Source organism: Ursus maritimus, unplaced genomic scaffold, assembly GCF_017311325.1.
Source record: "Ursus maritimus isolate PB19 unplaced genomic scaffold, ASM1731132v1 scaffold_3, whole genome shotgun sequence".
NCBI classification, from domain to species: Eukaryota; Metazoa; Chordata; class Mammalia; order Carnivora; family Ursidae; genus Ursus; species Ursus maritimus.
In genome coordinates this window covers 90,174,982-90,202,334 of record NW_024425563.1, presented here as the reverse complement: position 1 = coordinate 90,202,334, position 27,353 = coordinate 90,174,982, and the positions used below count along the sequence as shown (strand labels likewise).

General features: G+C 42.9%; 1 protein-coding gene across 4 annotated transcripts in view; it reads right to left on the bottom strand.

Moving 5' to 3' along the window:
* Nucleotides 1-4,140: 4,140 nt before the first annotated feature.
* Nucleotides 4,141-27,353, bottom strand: part of RALA (RAS like proto-oncogene A) — a 72,269-nt gene continuing 49,056 nt past the window's right edge. For 2 of the 4 annotated variants that reach the window (XM_040644420.1, XM_008703506.2), the window contains exons 2-5: nt 17,540-17,692; nt 15,228-15,436; nt 10,095-10,269; nt 4,141-4,326 (exon numbers count right to left, since the gene is read on the bottom strand). In XM_040644420.1, the coding sequence (XP_040500354.1) occupies nt 4,204-4,326; nt 10,095-10,269; nt 15,228-15,436; nt 17,540-17,653 (621 nt within the window). In that variant the 5' untranslated portion in view covers nt 17,654-17,692 and the 3' untranslated portion in view covers nt 4,141-4,203. Of the gene's footprint in view, nt 4,327-10,094; nt 10,270-15,227; nt 15,437-17,539; nt 17,693-18,177; nt 18,377-18,809; nt 18,942-27,353 lie in introns of those variants that run through there. The other 2 variants (XM_008703505.2, XM_008703507.2) reach the window with 2 other exon arrangements.

The following is a 27,353-nucleotide window of genomic DNA, read 5'->3' as shown; positions in this document are numbered from 1 at the left end:
GAGGCTACAGACGGCCAGAGCTCCCCCCGGCGCCCCCAGGCCTCTGCAGGCGGCGGTCCGCAGCAGCTGTGTGCGGGCTCTCGGATGAACCTGCGGGCTGCTAGACGAAGGCTGGCCTTCCGCTGTGGGGCCTGACTCCACGGTTGAGCTCCGCTCAAAACTGTCCGTCTGGGCCCTTGATCTTTCTCTGGCAACCAGGCCGTCCGCACGAGGGGCCTCCTCGCCTCGGCTCGCAGCAGGCTCTGCAGGCTTTCCCCAGACCATCAGCGCATAAGCGGCCGTGTATATATATATATATATATATATATATATATATATATATATATATATATATATATATATATATATATATATATATATATATATATATATATATATATATATATATATATATATATATATATATATATATATATATATATATATATATATATATATATATATATATATATATATATATATATATATATATATGTATCTGGCATATAGGATGCACTCTTGCTATTACAGTATTATTTTTTTTTAAAGGAGGCTCCATACCCAATGCGGGGCTCAAACTCAGGGCTCTTGAGATCAAGACCTGAGCTGAGATCAAGAGCCGAACGCTCAACCCACTGAGCCACCACCCAGCTGCCCTTATTACAATGAATTTACATGTTGACAATCTAAGAAATATGAGGTCTAGCCCAGAGTAGGGAGACTAAGATTAAGATTTAATCTATTTTTTTTAAAGATTTTATTTATTTATTCAACAGAGATGGAGACAGCCAGCGAGAGAGGGAACACAAGCAGGGGGAGTGGGAGAGGAAGAAGCAGGCTCATAGCGGAGGAGCCTGATGTGGGGCTCGATCCCGTAACGCCGGGATCACGCCCTGAGCTGAAGGCAGACGCTTAACCGCTGTGCCACCCAGGCGCCCCTAATCTCTTTTTTTTTTAAACTTCCCCTCCCTCTGCATGGGGCACAGAGGTCCTTTCTTCAGCGTCAATCTCTGTAATCGCCCCTAACTCATGTTTGTCCTTCATGTTATAGTCTCAGCAGCACCCACATCTACTGAAAAGGACATGCACGAATGAAGACCTCTATTGACCTGCCGCTCTTGACTTCCAAAGTAATTTGCTAAAGGAGACTTAAAACACTGGATTCAATCAAAAGGATTATTTTGAAAACTTTGCAGGAACTTTTGGTAAATGTTTTGATGGTTTTACTCTAAAGGTAGTAATATAAGGTTGCCAAATATTAAGATTTACGTCCTTGTTGCACAATTTTGAGAAATGACATTCTGATTTTAAGACTGGAACTTAATCTAGCCTTTGTTTGGTATGTAATATTTAACAGCATACCCCGTATCGGTGTTAAAAAATAGTCCCAGGGGTTCAGTAGTTGGTCAAGCGTCTGCTCAGGTCACGATCTGTCAGGATCGTGGGATTGAGCCCCACGTAGGGCTCCACGCTCAGTCGGGAGTCTGCTTCTCTCCCTTTGTGGCCCCCATCCCCGCTCATACACGCTTACTCTCCCCCAAAATAAATCTTTAAAAAAATGGGTCCTGTGAGGTTTAAACTATGCTAATTATAACTTAAACGTGCTCATTCTGGCACTGCTTATGAATTAAGTAAGAAATTAATATTAACTGGATTTTGAAAGATAGTGCTCAGTCAAAATGGGGCCATTGTTTCTAACCCACCGACTGTGAGTTAATAGGCCACATTTCCCACCAGACATCCGATGTGAGACTGAATGAATGGTCTGAGGCTTGCTGAGATGGTAGCAGGGTGGTGACTCCTGCCACAATTTGGAAATTAAATGACCCATGGGGATTATTCTGATTAGAACATGAATATAAAGCCATCCCCTAGTCATTCTGGACTTCAGTGGTCGTCTAAAGTGCTGCACACCCGTGACTTTCATGACCACACGGGATTCTCCCAATGCTGCTGTCATCTAGGGAATCCGGCATTCCCCCACAGAAAGCCCTAGACTGAGAGCTCCAGAGATGTAGTGTGTGTGTGTTTAAGGTTTTATTTATTTGACAGAGAGAGAGAGAGAAAGAAAGTGCACAAGCGGGGGGAGCGGCAGGCAGAGGCAGAGGCAGACTCCCCGCTGAGCAAGGAGCCCGATGCGGGACTCGACCCCAGGACTCTGGGATCATGACCCGAGCCAAAGGCAGATGCTTCACCAACTGAGCCACCCAGGCGCCCAGAGATTTAGCAGTTTTAAAATCTCCTGTAAAGATGCCCAGGTTGATAAGTCTGAATGTTACATGTTATATCTATCTATATATATATAGTAAACATCAAGTAACAGCACAAGCATTTAAAAAAAAGGAAGTTTATTGGTCTTTAAATGGCTCAAATTGCAAATAAACCAGTCGGGTAGTGGCATCAGCCTAAGACATGTGACGCATCTTTGTCAGTTGGCTTCATAGCACCTCAGTACCCACGAGAGGAAAGGTCTAAAGCAAAGTCACAATGTTAGTGGTTAGGACCCCTGGTTAAATAAGACTGCAACGAGTACACATGGAGATCGCTGGGCCCGCGGGGCCGGCATTACATGGGTAACTTTAATGCTGCACATGGCATAGCCTATGAAAAATACGAAATGAAAGATGTACATCTCAAACCCTTTTAAGGACAAATATTTAGCATGACAAGTCAGATGTAATATCTAAAGAGCTGAGTTCCTAAAAAGCCTATTTTTTTTTTTTTAACTTTACGTACACACCTGTTACCTGGAATGCCTGAACACATCTTTGACTTGTTGAAATTAGGACGGAGCAAAAAGAAAGACGAACTTAGTTGAATCAACTGTCTGAGCCCCGTTCCAGAGAAGGAAAGAAAAATCTGGACAGCGGTATATTTCCCGTTGAATTTATGTTCCCAGATAGCATGCTAGAATTCTTCCGGTGGGCGCACCACACAACGGCGACACAAGCTCATGTCTGGCCTGCGTTTGCCAAACACGCTTTCTGCACTACACTTGGGGTGGACTGTCTGGTGTTAACTTGAGGACAATGTGGCTCTGGTCTGGTGTTCTTCGTGCTGAACTCGGACTACAGAGACTCCCGAAAACTCTCCCAGAGCCAAGCTGTCACCTCTGAGCACAGACTGAGAAACTAACAGGCGGCCAGCACGCACACCTTCCCCAAGTGCCCAGTGCAAAATGCACGCACACTCATGACGTTTTTCCTGTGCCCTGTTCCAGAGAGACCAACAACCTAACACATGCTCACCACTGCAGAAAGGGATTTCCAGGGACCGGCATCTTAAAAGAAAAAAAGGGATCACTGAAACGTAACTGCTGAGTCCTCACAGTCTAAAATTATCTTACAAGTATATGCTGGCCCTTCACTGCGAACTACCTTACAGTTAATTAAAAGGAATCACGGTGCTCTGGAACCTTACTTTCAAGAACCAGAGTATGGCACACATTTTGAATTTGGACAGACTCCTAGCAGACGGTTATTTTTTTACGAATCTTCTATACAAAAGTTGTACTCCATACCAGGCAGATACTCTCTCACTGGGACACATGGGGCGATGGGCCCATGGCACTAGTGAGGACACACCCAGAAGGATGTCACCGGGTATTTTTCGGTTTCTAAATTAAGGCATATTCAAAAATTTCCATGTACAAGTTTTACACCACTTTTCCACGTTAATCACCAGGTAATTAATGCAGGTTCACAGATGAATTACTCTCAATTTAACTATATGCAACAATCATGCCAATAACTTTTCTTCTATATTTTGCATAACAATGGTTAAAAAAAGTGGTACAGTTTAACTACCATGTTCACAATTGTCATTTTTCAAGGCAGTAGAAGACCAAGACATTTTAAAATGATATAAAATTTAAGCTTTATAATAAACCAGAGGAAGTGGCCTTTCCTCCCATCCCCCCCACCCCATCTCAGCTCTAACAGTTCCAGAAAGACTGCCCTCGAAACACAAGCCCACACGCTACATTCAGGACTGCGATAAATGTAGGCAATTATGAAAGAAGTTGAACTTTGCTTCTTGGAGAAGCCACATTAATTTCTTTTTTAAGTGAATTTGACTTTCAGTGCAGTTCCAATTCATGCTTTTAGTGATACATAACAATTTCCAAATTGTTAAAGTAATTTCAGTCAATTGAGCCTTCGATGGCAATGCTTATAAATTATATTTATTAGTATGGTCAAGATAAGAAAGGAGTTTGGGCTTTGATTATAAAATGCAGCATCTTTCTCTGATTCTCTTGGCTAAACTTTTCCTCTTCTTTTTTCCGTTCTTTTCTTTGCTGTCTTCCATCTTTCTGGCTCGAATTTCCCTCATCAGATCAAAAAATACCTAGAAAGAAGAAAACAGGGTAAATAAAGTCAACAGATAATATGAGCTTGGTACTCCTTGGAACCACAGCAGTAAGCCTTGGGAATAAACTAAGAATAACTACTTAAGAGCTCTTGTTTGGGGAGTATAGGGAGAAGACTGCAAAAAACCAAAGTCTCCTTCTCCAAGTAGAGTGGGAAAATTGGGAAATTTTCTGAGTTACACTTTTCAGTAAAATTGTTCACATAATATAACCTAATCTTCCCATCCCGACTTTCAAGATAAAGACGACAATAGCACTACAAATGATAGCTCCAAAGTTACAACTCAGTGGATTCTGCTTATAAAATTAATGAATGTAGGGGCGCCTGGGTGGCTCAGTCGTTACGGGTCTGCCTTCGGCTCAGGTCATGATCCCAGGGTCCTGGGATTGAGCCCCGCGTCGGACTCCCTGCTCAGCGGGAAGCCTGCCTCTCCCTCTCCCACTTCTGCTTGTGTTCCCTCTCTCGCTCTGTCTCTGTTAAATAAATAAAATCTTTAGAAAAAATTAATGAATGTATTTTGCCAGTTCATATTTAAAGGTAATTAATTTATGTTTAATAAAATTTATATTTAGTAACTTCTCTTCAGCTCCATTTTTAGAAACAAAGCTGAGGAAAATAAGTGCTTCCTTTATTTTGATACTAGGTACTAAGAAGACAATTTTCTTTGTTGCAACGTATTTGAGATTTTATCAATTCTGATGTCTAGAAACTGGAAAATGAGACCTATTAGCATCATAATTTAAAAATTACTAGTGAGTGTAACAACTCAAAAGTTAAGTATCATTAACAAATGTCCAAGGGCAGACCGACAAGGGTCTAGAAGGACATGAGCTTACACCGTACACACAGTTGTGAGTATGTGTATGATGACCGATGAATACCTTTCATGGTCTACACTCTCATATTCTGAATTTAAAAAAATTCAGTTATTACCTCTGTTTTACTTTTCTTGTAAGCATAAAATAAGAAGTGACACCACACCGACTTATTAAGAACTCAATTGAAAACAAAGATTTCAAAAATTCTAGTTAGCTTGTGCACTGTGAATGTTGTAAGTCAACAAATGTCTGTTACGTAATGGCCGGTGTGCGTCTAGCTCTCTAAAGGAAAGGCTGACTGGAAGAGCGAGGTGCTGTAAAGGGGAGGTAGTCAGCTAACCTGCATGGGTGTCGAACAGGAGTTATGTGGATTTGCCTGCATTTGAAATACAAACGATGAAATGATAAACCAAACACTAATATTATTTTCAGGACGAAGGGAACAGGGGACCCAGAACAGTGAGGCGTCTCTGAATATACTTCATTATGCAACTTCTACTTCAGAAATGTAAATGTTTTACAGATTAAAAAAACGAAATTAAACACAAAAAAGCAGCTGCCAGAAACTAAAAATCAAGCTAAAACAAATTAAGATGAATAGCACGTAGTTGGTGACATAGTCACACAGAGGAAAGAATTCAAGAGACTTTAAAACACAGCCTATGGAATATACATCTCAGAGCAGAAGCTTAATAAAAGCAAAACCTCAACAAATAAAAAACAAAACAAGCCAAATCTTAAACTTCACTTGGTAATTTAGCTGTTAATAGCAACAGTGGTATTGCTCTTCCGGAACGATCTGACACGCACGCTGCAGGATAGTGTAAGAGCAGTGATGCTACGTAGCTTAGGAACCAAGACTTCCAGTGTGAGAGAGAAGACAGGAAGTCCAAGAGGGAGAAAGTCCTGAACGCTAAAACTGAACTAGAAGTAACAGTATGATCTCAGGACTTGTTTTCTTTTAATAGCACTTCACTGAAAGGCCAGGAAGCCAAGACAAGGCCACAGCGGAGGGCACATCTGTCCTCAGGCTACGGCTGCTGAACACCAGTGGTCCTTAGATAAATGGCGGATTCCTGATGGGGAGCGAGAAACAAAAAGTCAGAAAGCAAAGAAGCTATTAAAAAAAAAAAAGGCAAGGAAGTGATTAGAGACTAATGGCTTAAGTCAAAGGGGTGCAAATGGTTAGGACAGGGAAGAACTGAGCAAAGAAACCCCGCGGAGAACGCAGGAGACTGGAACACACAGGTGATACAGACCCCGGGGGTCTCTGCCCCCACTTGCTGCATCGCGCTTCCCTGGGGTGATTTCAGAACGCCTGGCCTTTGAGTCCACAGCTGGCCAGCCGAGGCAAGAAGCTTCCAGACTGGCTACACGTACTGCCAGAGGACTCCCTGCAGCTTCCTCATGCACATATTATCACTATGGAGTGAACGTCAGAAGAAGGTTTAATTTTTTTTAAAGGAGGCTCCATGTTGGGCATGGAACCCAATGCGGGCCTTGATCTCACGACTTGTATATTCTGAGCAGAAATCAAGAGGTGGATGTTCAACCGACTGCGCCACCCAGGCGCCCGTTATAAAATTTAAAAAGCAAACTACAGAAATGCACGATCTACATACACAAAAATACTATATATGTACACATAGTGTACAAATGTACTGTATATACTGTAAAAATCCTATTTATACGGGGGAAACACAAGCCTTCCCTTAGACTCTATATACTGGTCTTTAAATAAGATAAACGTCTGGAAACATACACCTGAGTTACCAGTGGTTACCTGCCAGGAAGGGGAGTGGAGTGGAATTTGGGTGAAGAGTGACTCCCCTTTCTCCTTACTTAGAATTTTTCTTCATATAATAAGCATATGTTCATGTTTTTAATGAAAAAAAAATACAGTATTTCTACTAAAATTCTTTTCGCAAATTGGTTCTCTTCATGTAAGAAATCATACTCTCCTTTTGACATCTACTTGCTCAACCTCTTGCCATTCCTCCAAGGTGTTCCTTAAAATTAGGAGCAACCTTGGAGTTAACGCTTTAAAGAGCCAGAGCGTTCAGCCAGAGGGCCACTAACAGGGTCACGAGATGAACCTGGCACCCCGTGAGTCCACAAGCAGGTTAGCCAGCTGGTCCTCTTGCCTCTGGGTGACTCCTCTGTGACAGGCGTGGCCTCTGGGATGGGCCCGGCTTATCACTCAGATGGTCACGGAGCTCTTCACAGGGTGGATTCAAAATCTACCTCTTTCAAACTTCAGGGCAACGGTCTACTTGGAATCCAGTGGAGGACATGGCATGAGCCCTTAATGTCTCATAGGGGAGCTAGGGTTTATTTTCTGTGACAAAACAAGATACTTCCCAATATGATAGGAGACAGTGGTAACTAACACTCACGACCCCAGAAAACCTGTCCCCGGCTTCCAGACTGGGTGACATACACCCTGGGAGATACCACAGGTACGCCAACCAACAGTGAAACAGCGAGATGACGTGCGAACCACGTCGGCCACACCCAGAGCTTGCAGCTGCCATCATAGGCCTTTTGAACTTGAATCAGGTATGTAATCTCTCCACATCTCAGTTTCCTCATCTAAAAAGTGAGCATGAGAAGAGTACTTCTGCTTTACGGGGTGAAAGACGCATGGCTGGTGCCGGCCACAGTGCCTGCGTCTTCTAAACATCAATGAATAGGAGCTCTTTTAACTATTAATATTATTTCCTCAGCAAGAAACCAAGTATCACCTAATTCTAGAAACTGCATAGGTGCTGCAAGCTACTTTCATTTAGCCACTGGGGTACTTTATCTGGCATTTACACTTTTCAGGGTGTAGCAGTACACGCAATTATAGTATTCAGTATGCACTTGTACCTTGGTTTACAAGCCGCCATATTTAATGTGATTTTGCTCTGGAGAGGTGACCACTGACTAAAGACTACCTTTGCCAAAACCAGCCACAGCAATACTCCCTATGTGTTCTTCCAGCATCTTGCCACTCTCCATCAAGAGGTGAGTTGATTCCCCTTCCTCCTGACCCTGCGGGGGCTTTGGGACCACCAAGGCCAAGAGAACGAAGTGGAAATAATGCTGCGTAACTTCTGTGGCTAGGTCATAGAAGGTGATGTGGTTTCTTTCTGGTTCTTCTTCTCTTGTGACGCTGGCTTGGCACTCACCCTGCCACCCTGCTGTAAGAAAGCCTGACGTAGGACACCTGGGAAAGGTCACATGGTGAGGAACTGAGGCATCCTTGGACAACAGCCAGCATCAACCGGCTGAACAAGACATGTGTGAACGGTCTTTAGAACCTAAGCTGAGACGCTTCCAGTTCCCAGACCTGAAGCTTTTCAGCGGAGGCACCAGACGCCATGGAGCAGAGAGAAGTCATCTCCACTGTGACTGTTCAAATTCCTGGCCCAGAGATTCCATGAGCATAATAAATGGTCGTTTTCCCCCGTAAGTTTTGGGGTATAGTTTGTTACACAGCCAGAGTAAGTAAAATAGCCCTACACCTTTACCTTTCGTCCTCTGAAAATACATGCATCTGGCCAAAAAATTCATGCCAGCAGATGACACCACAGGGACTGTCAGAACGACAGCTTCACGGCCTGCATGGTTACTGCTCGCCTCTCCTCGCCCCGCCTCCCCCCCAGTTTAAATAGGTTTTAGAGTGTGTGCTCTACAACCCGCTCAAGACACCAATTAGAAGGAAACGAAATACACACACGACGGTAATATTCAATGTTGCCTCTCAAAACTCCAAACGCACCGAACTTTAAAACATTTTCAGTACTACTTTAAATATACTTGCCGTGGCTTTAGAGAAAACTGGTACACGAAGGAGAAATCTTGTAACACTCATTTTGTACAGCTATCCTGGGCCTACAGGAATCCGACCACGTGACAAACCGAATCAGCTCAAGACAGTATATGACAATGTCTTGAAACCTACAGTAAATGAACAGAATCTCTAATTTTTTTTTAACCTAATGATTTCTGGATCAGCGTTATAAACCTACGGGCACAAGCAGACTGGTTCGCTAACACCTGAGGCCACCTAGCGCAGTGCTACTTGAAGTGTGGCCCCCACCTGCCCCTGGGCCACAGTCTGCACCACTGGGAAGCTTACTGGAAATGCCAATTCTCAGGTTCCACCCACAGCAAATAAATCAAAATCTCTGGGGGTCAGACCCAGGAATCCATGTTCCTGAAGTTTCAAAGACGATTCTGCCAGTTAGACTCTGAGAGGCACCGGCAGAACCGAGTAGTGCTTGATGGCTGGAAAAGCCCCTCGTGGGGGGCTCGAGGAGCTCACGCCTCGGCCCAGGGGGCAGTCATTCCTGAACACAGAAGATGTGGGTCTCCGGCAGCAGGATGGACTACTGCACCGGGGCCGGCTCCTAGAAAGGAGGCAAGGGTGTTCCTCACCTGCACTCAGGGAAGGGCCACCTGAACAAAGGGGGAAGATACAGAGGAGGGCAGAGGAAAAAACAGAGGGTGAGGGTGGGGAGGGTGGGGAGTGTGGGGGCAGTAACAGATTTCAAAGCCCTCTCATCTGGGGCTCCTTTGTCTTGGGAGGCATGTTCCTTCTGAGAACCTACATGGTGCTGGGCAGGTGTCAGCTTAGAGGACTTAGGCCATGCCTTCTCAATTACCCAGCCCATCAGGATAAGAAAAAAGAAAAATTTAAAAAGGGCAGGGATTCAGGTCAGAAATCCTGTCAGTGCTAGAAAAAAAGTGGTGTCTCGTGTTTCAGTGTCTCCTGGGAAGCTGAGGACAAGGTGAAGTACCTGAGCGATCAGGGCGGATAAAAATCAGCACATACTAAATCCCTGTTGGAAAGTTCCACCAGTCTCTAGACACAATGGAGCTGAGTCAGAGCGAACCTTATTGTTAACACGATGTAGCCGTGAGGAGGGCCGCCCTTTACCTTGTCAACATTAGCTCGAGTTTTAGCAGATGTTTCCACATAGTTCACATTCCACTGGTCGGCTCTGGTTTTTGCCTCTTCTACGGAAACCTGCCTTTTATCTTCTAAATCTGATTTGTTACCAACCAGCAGAAATGGAACGTTCTCATCTTCTTTTACTCTTAAAATCTGCTCCCTGGATAAGAGGAAATGAGAAAGAAATATTAGTATTACCCCCGTGTGTCAGACCAACAAAATAACAAATACCATCTGCAATGAGCATTTATTTACATGTTTCTTGAGCTCATTCATCGCATGGTGGGAAATGAGCGTCACGTCCTCCTTACTTTACTCTCAATCCCTTGCATCACACATTCACTTCGTGGACGAAGGAACAACACGCCACAGAGGTGAGTGTAAATATGGAAGTAAAGGTACAAAATGGAAGTGTCAAACGCAACTTCCTCCAAATGCTTTTTAAAAATAAACTTTTACAAGAAGGGTGGTTTTAGATTTGCAGAAAAGTTGTGACGACAGTACACAGTTCCCGTACTCTCTGCGCTCAGTTTCCCCTACTGGTAACATCTGACGCGAGGGCGTGCGTTTATCACAACTAATGAGCCAATCTTGATACATCATTATTAACTGAAGTCCGAATTCTATTCAGATATTCTTAGTTTTTACCTAATGTCCTTTTCTTGTTCCAGGATCCCGTCTAGATCCCACACGACGTTTAGTCATCAGCTCTCCTTAGATCCCACGTGGCTCTGACAGCTCCCAGACTTGCCTTGTTTTTGATGACCCCGACAGTTCTGAGACTTGCTGGTCAGCTCATTTGTAGAAAATCTCTCAACTGGGATTTGTCTGATGTTTTTCTCATGATTAAACTGGGGTCATGGGATTTGGGGAGGAAGATCACAGAGGGAGGAAGTGCCATTCTTATTCTTACTCATATTCTTATTACCTCATATCAATGGTCCCATTAAATGTTTTTAAAAGCCCCACACAGGCCAGACATCTCTTGAGTATAGATTTTGCGTTTAGAGAGAAGTTACAGGCCGTCAGCAGTTTTAAAGGTATGACAGCTCTCTGTCCCTCTCAGTCACGTGACTCTGAGCAAAGTACTTCTTTGCCTCGGTCTCCTCCTGTATAAAATGGGGCTAACAACAGAACCTTCTGGTTGCTAGGAGGGTGAAATGTAAAGTGCTTACTTAGAACTGTGCCTGACGCCTAGTCAATGTTCAACGAATGTTAGCTGTTCTTAATGATTACTAGTACTCTACTGGAGAAAGGGGTTTTCTTCTAAAATCAACATTCTCTTGCTACCTTCCCGATGCCTCTCCTTTGAAAGTAAGAGACACTGAAACTACAGGAACGGTATTCTAGATTAAGAGAAAATGAGAAAATTAAAGGTGTGATCAGAATGACAGGTCAGCAGAGGACACTGATTTTGAGGGATCTATCGTGATGTTTGAGATGGAATATGAATCTTCGCCAAGCCTTAATCTCCGATTTGTCTACTCTGTGCTTCCTAGACAGTGTCGCCTGAACACCACTGCCACCTCCGCCGCGAGCATTTTACTGAGTGCTCCCGAGGGGCCGTGGGCTTTAAATGCACTAACTGCACGCATTACGTTATATGCCCCGCTGAGAAACAACTGCTGCCAGTTATAACTGTCAGATGTCCTCCTATAAGACACGGCCCTGAGTTTAAGAGAGGACAAAATGCAAAAAAATGTGTGTCCCGGAGTGTATGAAATTCGCTAGTATCTAGCTTGTCTTGTTCATGCTTGGAGCAGTGCCTGGTGTGTGGTGAGCACTGAGTGAGTATCAGGCAGGGTTATTTTTAGTATTCTTCATTCATCTGATTACCGATGTTGTCGTAAACATTCTAACAGACTCCGTGCTTGCAGGCAGCTCTCTGGACCCGCACTCCCCGTTTTCTAGCATGAACAGATGGTGGACCACATAGACAGTCACCTCCGTCTTCCGCTGGTCTGCATTTACCTTAGCCACCCTTTTAGGAAGGAACAAGGTCAGTGGGGCACAGTAACTGGGGACACGTGCTGAGCTGTGTAGGATCGAGGGCTGCGATGTTTCCCACCACTCACGTGAGCTCTTGCGAAGAGCATGTCAACACTCACCATTGTTCTTATTACATTTCTGATGTGCTTGTGAAGAGGATACCGGTCAGTGATAATCTTTTTCCCGTAACAACAAATGTGCTGTACCTTCTTAACTGGTTTCCTTTGTGATCAACAGCCTCAACTAAGATGTTAACAACGGACTTAGCCCTTGATCTCACTAACCAGAGACGGACCCTGGTTTTTGTGACTCTGGTACTTCTGGTCATCCGTATATACAGTCATTAGTTTATTTCTTAATAAACACCTAGTAAGGTACTCTGAGTCGCTGCTTCAGGAAGACCAATACTGAAAATACAGTGATAGCGTTCATCACTGCTGTCAGAAACGTGGCCATGGAAAGCCTGGACTTACTGGGCTCGGGGGTGAGAAGACAATATTCATTATAGTTAATTAGTTGGTTTTAATGAGCTACTTTCCCGGATGTCAGAGAAAGGCAATGCTATGTCTACAATTTTCTTTCTTTTTTTTTTTTTTTTTTAAAGATTTTATTTATTTATTTGACAGAGACAGAGACAGCCAGCGAGAGAGGGAACACAAGCAGGGGGAGTGGGAGAGGAAGAAGCAGGCTCATAGCAGAGGAGCCTGATGTGGGGCTCGATCCCAGAACGCCGGGATCACGCCCTGAGCCGAAGGCAGACGCTTAACCGCTGTGCCACCCAGGCGCCCCTATGTCTACAATTTTCATACACATTTTACTTCATGTGATGCCTCCTTTAAAGAGTGTTAGAGGCTGTTATACAATTTTAGAATAGGAAAGGACCTTCACAAACTGGTCCAATGTCTTCGTTTTTGACATAAGGAAAATGAGAACCAAAAAAAAAAGAGTTTTCTAACATTTCTACCAAACCTTTACTAAGCATGCCCTGTACGATACATGCCAGGAACTGTGCCAAATATGGATACTAGGGATTCTCAGATGGGTAAGAAATGGGTTCTGCTTTCAAGAGTTTTCCCCTTCAGGAAAAACACATGCCCATCAAGCGGATTCCGAGAGTGTAGTAAGTATGCTGGTGGCACCGTCGCAAGCGCACTGGGTGTGCAAATGGGGGGCCGGGGGGCTCTGCCCTGGAGGCGGGAGGCCCAGGAAGGCTTACGAGGAGCGGTCTGACTCTGTGGGTCAGACCACGTGCAGCGGAACCATTCGGACGGTCTCAGAAATGCTTTCCTGTCGCCGCTGAGTCACTGGGACTATATTTATTTATGGGAAGGGCAACACGTCGGAGGCACAACAGAAGAGTAATGAATGATTCACTTCTTCTCTGTCACAGCAGTAGCCCAAGATTCTTACTCTTGGCATCAAAAGACTTCATTCCCTTGAGTTACCACTTTGGCTTTGGCACCTCTGGTGACATTATCCCATTACCTAGAACAGGACTTGCTACATAACAAGCACTCAAATCTTTGCTGAATGAGTGAACAAGCACTGACGTTTATGTAACTTTCAACATGTCTCCCAAGACTGTAAGTTACCGGGGCCTGCCACCCTTTGCACTTTATCACGTACAAAACTCCTTCCTTAAAGAAACCAACAAGGTTAATTTTACCAATAAATCTGCATTTTATTTATTTATTTATTTGAGAGGGTGAGAGAGCAAGCACGATGAGGGGGAGGGGCAGAGGGAGAGGCAGACTCCCTGCTGAGCAGAGAGCCTGACGTGGGGCTCGATCCCAGGACCCAGGGATCATGACCTGAGCTGAAGGCAGACGCTTAACTGACTGAGCCACCCAGGCGCCCCAATGATTTGCATTTTTAAAGTTTCTCAATGACATGCTTTTTTGCAAAGAATGCTCTCTTAAATTCCTTAGAGACTTTCAAGTCTACATGAAAAGGAAGCTTTATATGAGTCCAGGTTCAGGTTTCACTCAACCACCGGAAAACTTCTTTCCTCATCAGTGGAAATCCTTCTTATCCTTAGGCTCACCTATCTCATGAAGGCCTCTGAGCTTCTCTCCTCTCCTGGATCCCTGCAATGATCACTGTCCACATCTCCTACCTTGTCACTACCTTGCTCTTGGTTTCATGCCTCTTTCAACTAAGCTGTGTGTATCTTGGAAATAGAGGATACACTACATGCTTCTTTTGCGTCCCTCATACCAAGGCAAACTCGTAACACAGAAATAAAAATATATAATTAAAGAATACTTTTGGGTGCGCCTGGATGGCTCAGTGGGCTGAGTGTCTGACTGTTGGTTTTGGCTCAGGTCATGACCTCAGGGTGGTGGGATTGAGGCCTGTGTCTGGCTCCACGCTCAGCACGGAGTCTGCTTAGGATTCTCTCTCTCCCCCTTCCCCTGTCCCTCCCCCTGCTCACACTCTCTCTAAAATAAATAAAATCTTTAAAAAAAAAAAAAGAATACTTTTGATTATGCATGCAGTATTAGAGACTACTCAAGAACTTATTTATGCCGTAGTTCTCTTAGAAACTCTCCCCCTTCACCAACCACCTCCCTGCAAACCAAATGGATGACAGATTTGGATTAAGCAAACAGCAAATAAGATATAAAAAATATTACATAACACAACCTCGTGTGCCAATCTATAGTATTTTTATTTCTATTAAAAAAATCAGTGTGTGCTGGCGGGCATCTATGTTGTGAGGACGATGGCGATGGGCCTGCTGAGCATTCCACAGGCACTGTCACCGGTGATGAACACAGAGATCTAAAATGTGGGGCAGAGCTCCATGATGGGAGCCAAGTGTCAACTATGACGGCAGCAGCAGTAGTATGCTCCAAAGAGAAACACCTCAGTAACAGGTACTGAGGCTGTCACGAAGTCACGCTCCAATAGAGCTGGCACTGGGACAGCGGTAAGATTATGCGAGGTGTGCCGAGTATCTGAGCATCAGTACACCATGGATGGGTCACCGACTGCCATCAGAGAGGGAATAAACAGAATTACACAGAGTGAAAGACTAACAAGTAACCACCTCTAGTTATCTGCTTGTTTCGGGGGGAGACACTACTGTGCGGAATGTCAGCGCAAAGGCGCCAGTCCCCACCATACCTGAAATCGGCTGTGGCTGCAAAGGATTCCATTTCTGTAATAGAGAAGACACAGAGGAAACCCTCCCCGCTCCGGAAGTAGTTGTCTCTAATTGCGGCATAATCCTCCTGCCCAGCGGTATCCAAGATGTCGATCTGCACTTCCTCCCCATCCAGCACCACCTTCTTCCGATAGCTGTCTGCTTTGGTAGGCTCATAGTCTTCCACAAACTACAAAAGATAAAACATGGCGTCAAGTGAAGTTGTCAGAACAGTACAGAGAGGTCCCATGCACTCTTCCTTCCGTGTTCCCCAATGGTAAACACTACATTAATTTATATTTTCATTTTAGATAATTCAGTGGCTTCCAGTTTTGCAAAAAGCAATGGTTGAATGATCAAGTCTAGACTGTTTACGGCTTGGAAACTGTGCCTTCTTCCTGCAAACATCGTTACCTGCAAAAACGATTATACATCTATTTCATCAAATATATAAAAACTCCTTTCAATGTGACTCTAAATATAAATTTTCATGCCAGAATTGTGGAAATAACTTGAAAGTGCGTCAATAGTGAGGTAAGTATTGAAAGTGGCTGTGAAATCTCTTCTCTAAAATGAACCAAGTCAATGAAGTGGCTTATACTACTCAGCAGAAAGGCAAATCACGAACTTTGACATCTCTCTCTAAATGTCTGATCTTTTAAATAATACAATTAAACAACTTTACATTCCCACGTCTATCTTCAACTCTGTACATCTCACCTCGGTATTTTTCATCAGTGTATCACTGTTAGCATGTGTGTATGTATACATACATACTTTTGCCGGGTTTTTAAAATTAGTTCCTATAAATATTTTCATTATCTGATATTTTCTTATTTATTTGCTCAGTGTCTATATCCCCCTATGAGATTATAACCCCTGGGAGCAGGGACCTTGACTATACTACTCATCACTGTAGCTCCCAGGGCTTAGAACAGTGTCTGGTACATGGAGGATACTCAATACATAATTATTTAAGAAATGAACACAGGGAATTTGTAACTACAAAGGCTACAGAACATTCTACCATATTTCCATGCTAATTTTTATTACATATTAAATATTTATGAAGATTTTAATACAAATGTTCAGATATCACATCAGATACTACTGTGAATATGAATATTTATGAATACTAAGTGAGAGCTTAACCATTCATCAAATGTCAGGTACGTGAATAGTCTTACTTTTGACCTCCTCCTTATCGTTAAGAAGGGGCCTGATTTAGCGATTAGTTTGAAAGACTAGAGATTAGTTTGAAAGACGAGCTATTAAAATGAACAGTATGGAAAACAGATTGAATAGATAAATAAGCAATCTCATTTAAAAACCATTTCAATCTCTTCTTTCCAAATTTTTTATTATAGCCCTTAATGAGCAAGACAATGGCTGGATCTAAACCGTTTGCTGTGACAGAAATGCCGATGAGCAGGCCATCGGGTGCTAAGGATGTGCAGGATTTGCTATTAGCAGACCAGGCTTCATGCTCCATTACTCATCGGAGATCATTCCTCTTGGGCAGGCTGAGAAACCTCTCCGAGGTTCTGTTTTCTCGTCTGTAAAATGGGGATACTACCATACCATGCAGGATTGTTATAAGGATTAAGTAAGAAAGAGTAACCATAAAACCTTGCTTCTCTGGAGAAGAATTGAGATAAATGCTTAAACTGGATTATCAACTCTTAAATCATTTAGGCTTGATAAGGGTCTTCTGGGAAAAGAATATATTGCTGTATATGGGCTGAGACCTTAACTCTGTGGCAGTGAAGTCTGATATAAATACAGGCACACAAATCTGTAGCCTTCTTGTAATTATGTTTTAGGGACAGAGCCTTCACCTGTCTAATGCTGAGTGCAGCGCCATGCCAGATACTACAACTGATTTTTTCACTATTATTAAAATTACTTTATTTTTATTATTACTATTATCACAGGACACTTTATTAAGTTAACTTTAAGTCCCAATCAGGTACTATATCTACCGGTTCTACTAATTCAAAGAGGGAACCTCCATTAAACACTTAGAACAAAAAAGCCAAAGTTAGATTGCTTAAAAATAGGTACTATTTCCAGTTTTGTTTTTTTTTAAAGTATTAACGTTTTTAAGGATCTTGAGTTATTGAGTTGTTAAATCAAGATGCATATAAATGTTGGCTCTGAATTTAAAAATGGGAAAAAACGATGAGCATCTTTCAAGGATTCAGGAATATATCTAAAACGGCACCAAGACGAAGCCACAGAAATCCTCTCTGAAAGCCCAAACTTTGCTATCCATTATAAAACGGGCACTCACCTCATCATACATGAACTGTAGGGTCAGAGCGGACTTGCCCACACCGCCACTGCCCACCATGATGACTTTGTGCAGGGCCAGAGAATTCTGACCCTTGGGCTTGTTTGTAGCCATCTTGTGTCACAGAGTTTGCAGCAAAGGAGTAAGAAGAATCTAGGAAGAATGAAAAAATAAGTAATGGTCAGTACATTCTTCTTCAGAATTCCAAGTGTAGGAAAGAGATACAGTGTCCTTGGGCTTCAAGACACTCGTTTTCATTTTCACGAAATCACTGGGGTGAATTTAAACAGATGGCCAATGAAGTATGCTCATTCAGAGGAAGCAGCCCTTATCAGAGAGCACCAGGACAATACAGCAAGTAGAGGAGTCAAGGGCGTTTCTCCTGGAACAGCTCGTTTTCAGTAATGAGCTGTGACCCAAAGTGAAAATGCTGACAATCACGGAGCATTACAGGTACTAGAATATAACCACACGGATGATGAAAACAGGCTCAACAATCGCTTTGTTCTCTCATTAGCCTTTATCGGCAATAATTAAAGAGATGTTTCTTCTAATTCTAGTAAGAAACAACTGACTCCCCTCCTACCCTGCTGCAAAAAAAAAAAAAAAAAAAGTTGCCGACTGAAAGGCTTACTCACTGTCGGTTTATAAATGAAGAAACCTCATCCCAGTAACTTGGTAGCAGAATTAGAGATAGAATCCAACACCATCTTATCACACGTCTCAAGGGACATCATGGAGAAGACGGCCGATCTAACTTAAATGCCTGGACCCGGTGTGCCCTCACTTTGTTCAGAACACGCATTTGTGTACTCCTTGTATGTGCTCAGGGTGGGAGGACCAGGTTCCTCCAGAAGCCGGACGCTGCTCTACACATTCGGCGCCCAGCACCCAGCCTTAGAAAACAAGGCTGTGACAGCACAACCAACAGCCCACGTGGAGCCCAAGCTAGAAGCCTTTTTGTTACTGGAGGTTTGAGCGGGCTGCAGCACCCTTCCTTCTCAGCATCCTTTGCCTGGTTTTGATCACAGTACAGGTTTCCCAAAGTGCAGCTCACAGGACCACACCGCCTCCTGCCTCCCCCCCCCGCCGCCCCCCGGGTTCTGGGCCAGTGTCTCCCAGCTGGGCTGCATCAGACCCCCACTGGCCTCCCTCAGTTCGGCAGGTACTCTTCGGTGCCTCTTCGCCCTTGCCATGCAGTATCCTGCGTCTGGCAGACTCTTGAATTCTATCTGGCTAAGACCTCTCAGTTTTGGGGTCTCAGCCTTACCTGAAACTCTCAACCTCAATTAGTTAGGCTCTTCCCTGCCCTGTGCTCTCATACAGCATCTGATTCTTCCCCTCATAACCATTATTACAAGTTGCAACTGCGTGAATGTGTTAGTTGCTTATTCTGGGTCTTCCTCCCTAGTATCACCAGAAACGACGAGTGCACGGGGCCACGCCTACTTGCTTTACTTTATGCTTAATGGGATCAACACGGCTTGGCAAAATCAGCCACTTGGTACAAACCTGTTGAATGAACAAATAAATGTGCTCAGTCTGGCAACCTCGGGGAGTGATTGAGACGGCACTGGTATAAAGCAGCCATTGCTACCAGAGATTCTATCACAGGTCTGGGCAAGGACAGTCAGTCGGCTGTGGGTCTGTGCTTCACACACTGGCTTACGGGCACCCGAGAGCTGAGCAATTCTCAGGCTGCGCCCAGAAATCACACCTATATGACTATTTGCCCAAACAGAAAAGTCTTTTTTTTTTTAAAGATTGATTTATTTGTTGTACAAAGACAGAGGGAAAAAGAGAGAGAGAGAGCACATGCGTGTGAGTGGGGGGAGAGGCAGGAGAGAATCTTCAAGCAGACTCCCCCCTGAGCGCAGAGCCCCACAAGGGTCTCGATCTCAGAACCCATGAAGTCATGACCTGAGCTGAAACCAAGAGTCCCACACTTAACCCACTGAGCCACCCAGGCGCCCCCTCAAACAGAAAAGTCTTAAGAAAAAAAACCAACCACCACTCATAATCTTATTATCCATGTAACAACATGAACATGTTATACTTTGAGACTGCTTTCAATCTGTATGGAGCCTACCCTGAGCTGACATATATGCAGTTTCTGATCCCATTTTTGTGTATCATAAACAGTTTAGCAGAAGCAGCTTGCCCTGTGAAGTGTCCTGTAAAGAATCTATACTTGGAGGCTAGCAATTTGATCAACTCAACAAACAAGAATTGAGTCCCCCGTTTTCCTGGGTACCAAGGACATGATCATTAGATTATGAATGACTATCACGGCTCAGAAATACTGAAAAATAACAGCATATTTCAGATAAGGAACTAAACGCCTGAAGTCTTCCCAGCCTAAGCAGTTTATGGAACATGATGTTGCTGGTGTTCCTACGGGAATCAGGAAATGACTTCTCCCCATTATGATCCTTACTTGCTGGTAGCTGTAATCACTTCGTGACTATGTAACTACTGTCTTATTTTTAAAACAGTAAGTATACTCTAAGAGCTCTGTGTGTGTGTTTTGAAAGCAAAACATTTAGCAGCTATAGCAACTGGGTTAAGAACACTTTTCCTTCCAGAACAATTTACAATACTGTTTAAATATCTGTAAATATATAATTTAAATATCTTCATTATACTTATTTCATATACATATTTAAATATATAAAATATTTAAATATTGTAAAATATTGTGACTTAGATGTAAAAAAGGCAGATTCCCAAAGACATTTTTCCAAAGTGCAATAGGTCCCTAACACCTATGAGCTGCATATCCCATACGTTCAAGAAGCTATGCAGGAGGAGAAGCTTCCACTGAGGAGATACTCCTCTCTCCCCAGTTCAAAAACTTGGCATTCCACAATTTAGCCCCAATCCCTAGTCTAGATGTTGTTCTGATGGTAAACAAGCCGAAGCCCCTGCCTACCTGGAACTTCAGACAAACACATACATAAATAAGAAAATTCCATAGTGCTAATTTAAGTGCAATAAAGACGTTGAGGGGCTCGGGGCCGAAAAGTAGGGGGACGGGCTAGTTTAACCAGGACGGTCAAGGATGACTCCTTTGAAGAGGGAGCATTTGAGCTGAGACCTGAATTTTATGAGAGAACCAGGCAGCTCTGAGGGAAGAGCATTCCAGATGAATGACAAATGCAAAGACCTAATATGGGAGAGTTTGGCGTGTTCCAGGTAAAGTCCAGAGTGGATGAAGCCTTGGGAGTAACAGAGGGGAGAGTAACAGGAGGTGAGACTGAGAGGTAGAGGAGGCCAACTGACAAAAAGCTTTGCAGGCCATAGAAAGGTGTCAGAGTTTAATTTTAATTGTAATGGGAAGCCCCTGGAGAGTTTTTAAAGCAAGACAGTGACAGGATTTAACTTCTCTCCTTAAAAAGATTAGCCTGGCTGGTGTGTGGACAGTGGATGGTAGAGGCCCAAGAGCGGAGAGCAGAGGAGGCTGTCTCATAGCCCATGCAAGAGAGGGCAGAAGCTTGGCCTACAGCAGCTGCAGCCCAAATGGTAATAGTACGAGTCCCCCATAACTAGTACTTGCGTAACTATCAATACTATCAATACTGGGGACAACGACAAACCTTTACCGAGCATTCACGAGTGCCAGGCACTGTTCAGAGCACCTCACACATAACAGTTCCGTTGGGGACCACATGTTATGAATGATCCGTCCTATGAGACGTGTACTATTTTAATTTCATTTGAAAGCTGAGGAATCCGGATCACAGAAGCTGACTTGCTCGAGGCCGAGTCAGGACTCAAACTGAGGCAGGCTGGCCTTCCCAATGCTATCTGGCGTACTTCTGGAGAAACAGCTGAGGCAGGCTGGCCTTCCCAATGCTATCTGGCGTACTTCTGGAGAGACAGCTGAGGCAGGCTGGCCTTCCCAATGCTATCTGGCGTACTTCTGGAGAAACAGCTGACACGGGGGACATGGATGGGGGGGAAACAAGAGTATCTTCTAAAAATACTGAATGTGTGGTGGTGCCACTATTTAACATGGAAAAACACAGGAAGGAATAGGTCTGGGAAAGAAATCCTAAGCTCTGCTTGTATATTGGATATCCTGTTGGGGATTGAAAAGGAAATTGGATGTTCTAGTCTGGAATTCAGGAGTGAGGGTAGAGATGGACATAAAAATTTGAAGGTTTACAAATGTACAGATTTAATGACATCCCTATAAAAATACCAACATTTTTCCAGAGAAGTAGAACAAATAATACTAAAATTTATATGGAACTACAAAAAACCCTGAGTAGCCAGAGCAATCTTGAGAAAGAACAAAGCTGGATATTTCAAGATTTACTACAAAGGTGTACTAATCAAAACAGTATGGTACTGGCACAAAAACAGACACATAGATAGATGGAACAGAATAGACAGTTCAGAAATAAACCCATGATTATATAGTCAATTAATCTTCAACAAAGGAGGCAAAAATACAGAAAGGGGGAAAGACTGTCTCTTCAACAAACAGTGCTGGGAAAACTGGAGACCTACACGCAAAAGAGTGAAACTGGACCACTTTCTTACACCATATATAAAAATAAACTCGAAACAGAAAAAAAACCCCACAAAACCCTCAAAATGGATTAAAGACTTAAATGTGAGACCTGAACTACAACACTCCTAGAAGAAAACACGGGCAGTCATCTCCTTGACATCACCTGTAGAAACACTTTTCTAGATGTGTCTCCTCCTCAGGTCAGGCAAACAAAGGCAAAAGTCAACTACTGGGATTGACCTAAATAAAAAGCTTTTGCAAAGCAAAAGAAAACCATCAACAAAACAAAATGCAACCTGCTGAAGGGGAGAAGGTATCTGCAAATGATATCTCTAATAAGGGGTTAGTAACCAGAGCATACAAAGATGTTATACAACTTAACACCAAAAAATCAATCTGATTAAAAAATGGGCGGAGGACCCGAACAGACATTTTTCCAAAGACGTACAGATGGTCAATAGACGCATGAAAAGATGTTCAACATCACTAGTTGTCAGGGAAATGCATACCAAAACCACACTGAGGTATCACCTCACGCCTGTCAGAATGGCCAAAATCAAAAACATAAGAAACAAGTACTGGCGAGGATGTAGAGAAAAAGGCACCCTTGTTGCACTGTTGGTAAGAATGCAAATGTGGCAGAGCCCCTGTGGAAAACAGTATGGAGGTTCCTCAAAAAATTAACAATAGAATTACCATATGATCCAGTAATTCTACGAAGTGGGAATTTACCCAGAGAAGGAAAACGCCAATTCAAAAAGATAAGCACCTCTATGTTCGTTGCAGCATTATATATAATATCCAATATATGAAAGCAAGCCAAGTGCTCACTGACAGATGAATGGATAAAACAGATGTGCTAAATATACACACTGGAATATTATTCAGCCATAAAAAGAACGAGATCTTGCCATCTGCAACAAGACTACACCTAGAGGGTATAATATGCGAAGTGAAATAAATCAGTAGGAGAAAGACAAATACCATATAATTTCTCTCATAGATGGATGGAATTTAGGAAACAAAACAAACAAAGAAAAAGAGAAACAAAAACCCAGACTCTTAAATACAGAGAACAAACTGGTAGCTGCCCAAGGGGAGGTGGGTGGAAAGATGGGTGAATAAGCAAAGGGGATTAAGCATCTACTTACTGGGGAACCTGGGTGGCTCAGCTGGTTAAGTGCCTGAGTCTTGATTTTGGCCCAGGTCATAATCTGAGGGTCATGAGATGGAGCCCGCATGTGGCTCCACACTGGGCATGGAGCCTGCTTAAGATTCTCTCCCTCTGGGGCGCCTGGGTGGTTCGGTTGGTTAAGCATCTGCTTTTGGCTCAGGTCATGATCCTGGAGTTCCAGGATAGAGCCCCATATCGGACTCCCTGCTCAGTGCGGAGTCTGCTTCTCTCTGCTCAATGGGGAGTCTGCTTCTCTCTCTGCCCCTTACCCCGCTCAGGTTCTCTCTCTCTCAAATAAATAAAATCTTAAAAAAAAAAAAAAAGATTCTCCCCCTCTTCCTCTGCCCCTCACCACCAGCCCCCGATACTCTCTCTCTTAAAAAAAATAGAGTACACTTATTGTGATGAGCACTGAGTAATGTACAGAATTGTTGAACCATTATACTGTATATCTGAAATTAACATAACACTGTATGTTAATTATACCTCAAAAATAAATAAATAAAAGAGAAATGTAGAAGACAGGGTGCTTCCAGGAGCAAAGTACCTCTAAGAGTGGGCGAGAGGAGTGGAGACAGGTCATGAAGGAGGAAGGCCATCTCTTTCTTTTTAACAGGAGGTGAGGTAAAGCAAAGAACAGGGGTATAGGTGAAGGTTGCAGACAGATTTGATCATTTCTTTATTTAACTGCATCTATATTTCCTCAATGAAATATGATCACACACCAATTTAGTGAGGGAGTTATAATTCAAAAGCAAAGCCTATCTAGATAGATCAATGGAACAGAATATACAGTAACAGATCTGAATACATACTATAGTTTAGTGCGTAATAAGGGTGGCATTTCAAATGGAGGTGGGGAGGGAAGCATGGAGGATAATTCAATAAATGGTACCAGGACAACTGGTGAGCCATCTGGAAAAAAATAAAGTTGGATCCATTCTCCCTACACCAATACCTACACCGTAAGCAGATCAAAGACTTAGATGATAAAATAAAATCACAACAGCACTGGGGTGCCTGGGTGGCTCCGTTGGTTAAGCGTCCAACTCTTCATTTTGGCTCAGGTCATGATCTCGGGGTTGTGGGATTAAGCCCTGTGGCGGGCTCCTCGCTCAATGCGGAGTCGGCTTGAGATTCTCTTTCCCTCTGCCCCCCCACCCTGCTCATGCTCTTCCTCTGTCTCAAATAAATAAATAAATAAATAAATCTTAAAAAAAAAAAAAATCACAAAAGCACCAGGGTTGGGGGGGGACCTGAAAGAATTGTTTGATAATCTCAGACTAGGAAGGGCATGAAGTATTACATAATACTCATCATCAAATAACTGACAAATTTTACTACTCAAAACAATTTCTATATGACAAAATCTTCTACAAGCAAAGTAAAAAGATAAAGATAAAACTGAGGAAAATATTTGCAATTCATTTCAAAGAGATAATTTCCCTATATAAAATGTTACTATAAATAAAATCAACAATTATAGGAAAATGGGCAAAAGGTACGAATAGTCACAGAAAAGGGAATATAAATGGCTCTAATCGGCTCAACTTTGCTGATAAGAGAAATACAAATAAAATTACATTGGGAGGGGCACCTGGGTGGCTCAGTTGGTTAGGCAGCTGCCTTTGGCTCAGGTCATGACCCCGATGCCCTGGGATCGAGTCCCGTGTTGGGCTCCCTGCTTAGCGGGGAGTCTGCTTCTCTCTATCCCTCTCACCCTCCTCCTGCTCATGCTCTATGTCTCTCAAGTAAATAAATAAAATCTTAAAAAAAAAAAATTACACTGGGACACCATTGTTTTACCCATCAGGTTGATAACACTTGTTTGCAAAGGTCAGCAAACTATAGCCCCTTGGCCTGCTTTTTGTATGGCCCGTGAGCTACCAATGGTTTTATGTTTTGAAGGATTGTAAACAAAACAAACCAAACAAAACCAAGAATATACAACAGAGAATGTATGTGGCCCACAAGCCTAAAATGTTTAACTTCTAGCCCTTTACAGTTTATCTATCCTGGGTGTAAAGAAATGGGTATGTCCATTCACCAGAGTGCGAGTGTAAGCTGGATACACGGAACAACCCCAACCACAAAACACGTGGATGCTCTTTACCCAGTGATTCGGAGGGGGCCCCAACATAGTGTTAGAGCAAGAAAAACAAGATGTAGAACAATGTATCTTGTATGCTATGAACCCCATATACAGATGAGGAAGAGGCCTATTTAGGAATTCACTTGTTTATTGTATCTGGAACAATATAAAATAGTGGTAACACAGGGTTGCCTGTGAGGACGGAAATGAAGTCACTGGTGGATAGAAGTGGGACAATGGCTTTTTATTGTGTACCATTTTTTGCATTCTGATTTTTTTATCATGTGCATATACAACTTGCTTTAAAACAACAAAGAATTAAAATTAGTCATAAAATAAACTAATAATATAAGCTTGTTTATTTCTTGCATTCACTTGGCAAAAGTGCAATTAACTACCTTGTTCCAACTTTCATCCAAACTAGGAACTGGAGGACTGAATCTACATTTTAATTAAAATATGACATCTCCATGTGTGTGCATGGCTTTCTCCCCTCAACTTATGAGACAGGGATTCTTGAATTTCAAATGGTTTGGTTTATTTGGTTTCTCAATTATCTTCTACCTTTTACTCTTCAATTTTTTTTAAAGTGATGTCCTAGAATAATACTATAGAACCTATTTGGTTATGGGTGGGCTTCAAGTTTTCAACCCTACAGTTTTTCTCTGCTTCATTCAGAAACTAGACACCTATACCATGCTCAAAACAGTCATAACATATGAATTCCCTGATTTCCCCTCCCTCTCTGCCTTCCTTCTTTCCCTCTCTCCATCCACGAAGGCACTGTTCCCAGCGCTGGGGCTGTGGAGTTGAATGAACTCCACAGGCCACGGCCTTGCTGTGCTGTTTAGTGGATGGGTAGCCACACTGTATGAGTGTTCTGTGGCTGCTGTGACAAATCACCACAAACCTACAGAGGCTTCAAACAACACGTGTTTACTGTCTTACAGTTCTGATTGCCAGAAATCCCCAGTGAGTCTTCAGGCTCAATCAAGGTGTCAGCTGGGCAGGTTCCTTCTGGAGGCTCCAGGGGAGAATCTGTTCCTGGCTTTTCCCACTTTTTAGAGACTGGCTTCTCCTGGCCCTTAAACAGTCTCAAATTCCTTTGCAAAAAGAATGAAATCCTCTTGCTCCACCCCTACACTCTCTGCTTTTGTGGTCACATTGCCTTCTCCTCTACTGTAGTCAAACCTCCCTCCTCTACCTCCCTCTTAAAAAGGACACTTACAATTACATTTAAGGCCCACCCAGATTGTCCAGAATAAGCATCCCATCTTAAGATCCTTAATTTAATCACACCTGTAAAGTCCCTTTTGCCACAGAAAGTAACATTCACAGATTCCAGGGATTAGGTCCTGGATATCGTGGGCCGTTATTCAGCCTGCCACACACAGAAAGGGCAAGATGCTTCAGACTACAAATCTTCAATCCAAATTTGAAACTCTCTTAAGAAACTTTCTAACAAATGATCAGTCTAGTTCTCCAATACTGAATAAGGAATACCCTATCAAGTAAGATATCAAACAGTCCCTGCCCACCAAAAACAAAAATCCCAATAATCTTCATATTTCCCACTTCATTATTGTCTTTAGACTTTCCTAACAAAGGCACTTATTATTAGTGGTAAAAGTTCTTAATGAGAGATTCCTTGTAATAAAGAGATTAAATGAAGCATTCACCCCCTCCAATATCAATAGTGCATTAAAGGTTTATGATCACTCAAGTATAGTTCTTATCAAACTATTACTAATCACAAGTAGATAGAGGCCAAATTGGTGACTCATTCTCAAAATGTAAAGTATTTCACACAGGCACACTCACCCATGACACTCCCTATCTGCAGTAAGAATATTTGCTCAATAACACCCCCCCCAGGAATTCAGTATAAAATTGACAATTTTAGAAGAGTTAGAGCATATTTGACCAAGGAAACAAGACACACTATTCTTTTTGAAAGGGATTTAAGACTATTTAGGCTCATTACCAGGCACAAATATTATCACTGGTATAATTTTCCAGTCATTTAAAG